The 2,003-nt window shown below is 48.7% G+C and overlaps 1 protein-coding gene across 1 annotated transcript; it reads left to right on the top strand.

Annotated features, from left to right (window-relative positions):
• The first annotated feature begins 324 nt into the window (after positions 1-324).
• Positions 325-1,615, top strand: LOC123076286 (Werner Syndrome-like exonuclease). Its single transcript, XM_044498617.1, has one exon. It carries the CDS (start codon positions 325-327, stop codon positions 1,159-1,161), a length of 837 nt encoding a protein of 278 aa, XP_044354552.1. The 3' UTR covers positions 1,162-1,615.
• The last annotated feature ends 388 nt before the right edge of the window (positions 1,616-2,003 follow it).

The following is a 2,003-nucleotide window of genomic DNA, read 5'->3' as shown; positions in this document are numbered from 1 at the left end:
TCAAGCCCTCCTCTTGGAGAAGATCCTCTTGTGGATATCAAGACCTCACCTAGTGGGAAGAACTTTTACCCTAGTGCTATTTTCCTTGAATTGTTCTTGTATACTTGTGGATCTCATGTATGCTACCCTAGTGGATGTGTTATTTGGGTTTATCTGAGTGATTTCCTCCTTGTGTTCTTGAGTGTTTCTTCTCTTTGCCCCCTCCAAGTGTGAAAATATCCCCTCTAGGGTTTCACCGTACAACAGGTGCTCATAGGAGTAGGTATGTGTGCATGCGTTTATAAGGTTAGCATATATGCGTGCGTATGAGTGTATACGTCTGTAATGTGTCAAAGAAAAAACCTTTTTGATTTCTCAAATTTTTACTTCAATCATTTTTTTTGCCGTATAGTAGGCCAGCTATACCAGAGATGCCCACCCGACGCCCTATCCTCGCGGTGTACTCCCTTCCCTATCGTGAACCCAGTTTACCCTTGTCGAAAAAAAGGAGAACACTTTACCCTTGTCGTTTGCGCACCGGAGATTGGAAGTAGCAGCAGCCGGACGAGGCGATCCAGTATGGGGGACACGTATGTCGCCGACGTTGCCTTCGGGGAGGAGGTGATCACCACCACCGTGACGTCCTCCGGCGCGGCCGTGGAGGACTGGGTCGAGGAGGTGTACTCCATGTACGCCGGCTGCCCCAACCAAATCCTCGTGGGGCTCGACGTCGAGTGGCGTCCCAGCTACAGCCGCGTGCAGAACCCCGCCGCGCTCCTGCAGCTCTGCATTGACCAGCGCTGCCTCATCTTCCAGCTCCTCCACGCCGACTACATCCCTGACGCCCTGTCGGTCTTCCTCATGGACAACCAGTTCTGGTTCGTCGGCGTCGGCGTGGCCGCGGACGCCAATCGCCTGGCCCAGGACTACGACCTGCAGGTGCGCAATCTGGAGGACCTGCGCGGCGTCGCGGCCGAGGAGATGGGCATCCCGGAGCTCCGCCAGGCCGGGCTGAAAGACCTGGCGCCCCAAGTCTTGGGGGTTACCATGCAGAAACCACGGCGGATAACGATGGGCCCGTGGGACGCCTGCTGCCTCTCCGACGAGCAGATCCACTACGCCTGCACCGACGCCTACGTCTCCTCGCAGATCGGATTGGAGCTGTTCACCGGAAACTACTAGCGATCGATCGAGGTGATGCCGTGGCGAGCCCTGCAAACTTGCATACGAAACTCGGTCCCTAGTGTGTTTGGTTTAGTTTTTGCAGCATTTTGTTCTTACTCTCCTAGTGTTGATTGCTTATGTCGCGTATTAGCTTAAGCTTCAGAGCAGGGGAATGGTTGTCAACATGTTGTGTGGCGGTCTGCTACAGTTTTGATATGTGTGCATGTGATGCTTACCAACGGAACCGGATGTTCCAAAATTGTAGTGCATATTATGACACACTCTATTTGAAGTTGCTGATTCTCTGCTGGAAGAATTAGATATTGGTGGTGTTGAGGATTAACTTCAGAGCGGGGAAAAGATTGTGGCTTCAACTAGGTGCCATGAGCATAGAGCCTTTTGTGCCGATCTAAACTGTTCAGTGAAATATTCTGTCCAATTATGCATTTTTAGTGGACTTTAACTATTTTTACTTCTGTGTTAATGTCTGCGATGCTTTCAGTTATCACCGATCGGATGTTCCAAACTTTCGATAGCTCCTTTGTTCTAAAGTTGCCATTATAATTTTTCGATCTGCCTTGCATTTGGTATCATAATTTGGTATTTGTTGCTTACACCACAATTTGTGACGACATGAGCATTATTCCTTTTGTGCTGATCGATATTGTTTTGTGTATTCTGCTCAACTATGTTTTTTTGGTGGTGTGCCAACTATTTTTAGTTATGTTGTTTAAAAAAACTATTTTTAGTTATGTGCTTCAGGTCCATGCTGCTTTCGGTTATCACTGATGGGATGTTTCAGATTTCCAATACGTCATTTGCTCTGAAGTTTGACAGCTATCAGTTCATAGAGTTTCATA

The sequence above is a fragment of the Triticum aestivum genome, chromosome 3D (assembly GCF_018294505.1).
Source record: "Triticum aestivum cultivar Chinese Spring chromosome 3D, IWGSC CS RefSeq v2.1, whole genome shotgun sequence".
NCBI lineage: Eukaryota > Viridiplantae > Streptophyta > Magnoliopsida > Poales > Poaceae > Triticum > Triticum aestivum.
This window is presented reverse-complemented; position numbering and strand designations above follow the sequence as displayed.

Bases quoted from the DNA above. Each gene is read 5' to 3' on its own strand.
- LOC123076286 (XM_044498617.1), top strand. From the start codon at position 325: ATGTGTCAAAGAAAAAACCTTTTTGATTTCTCAAATTTTTACTTCAAT.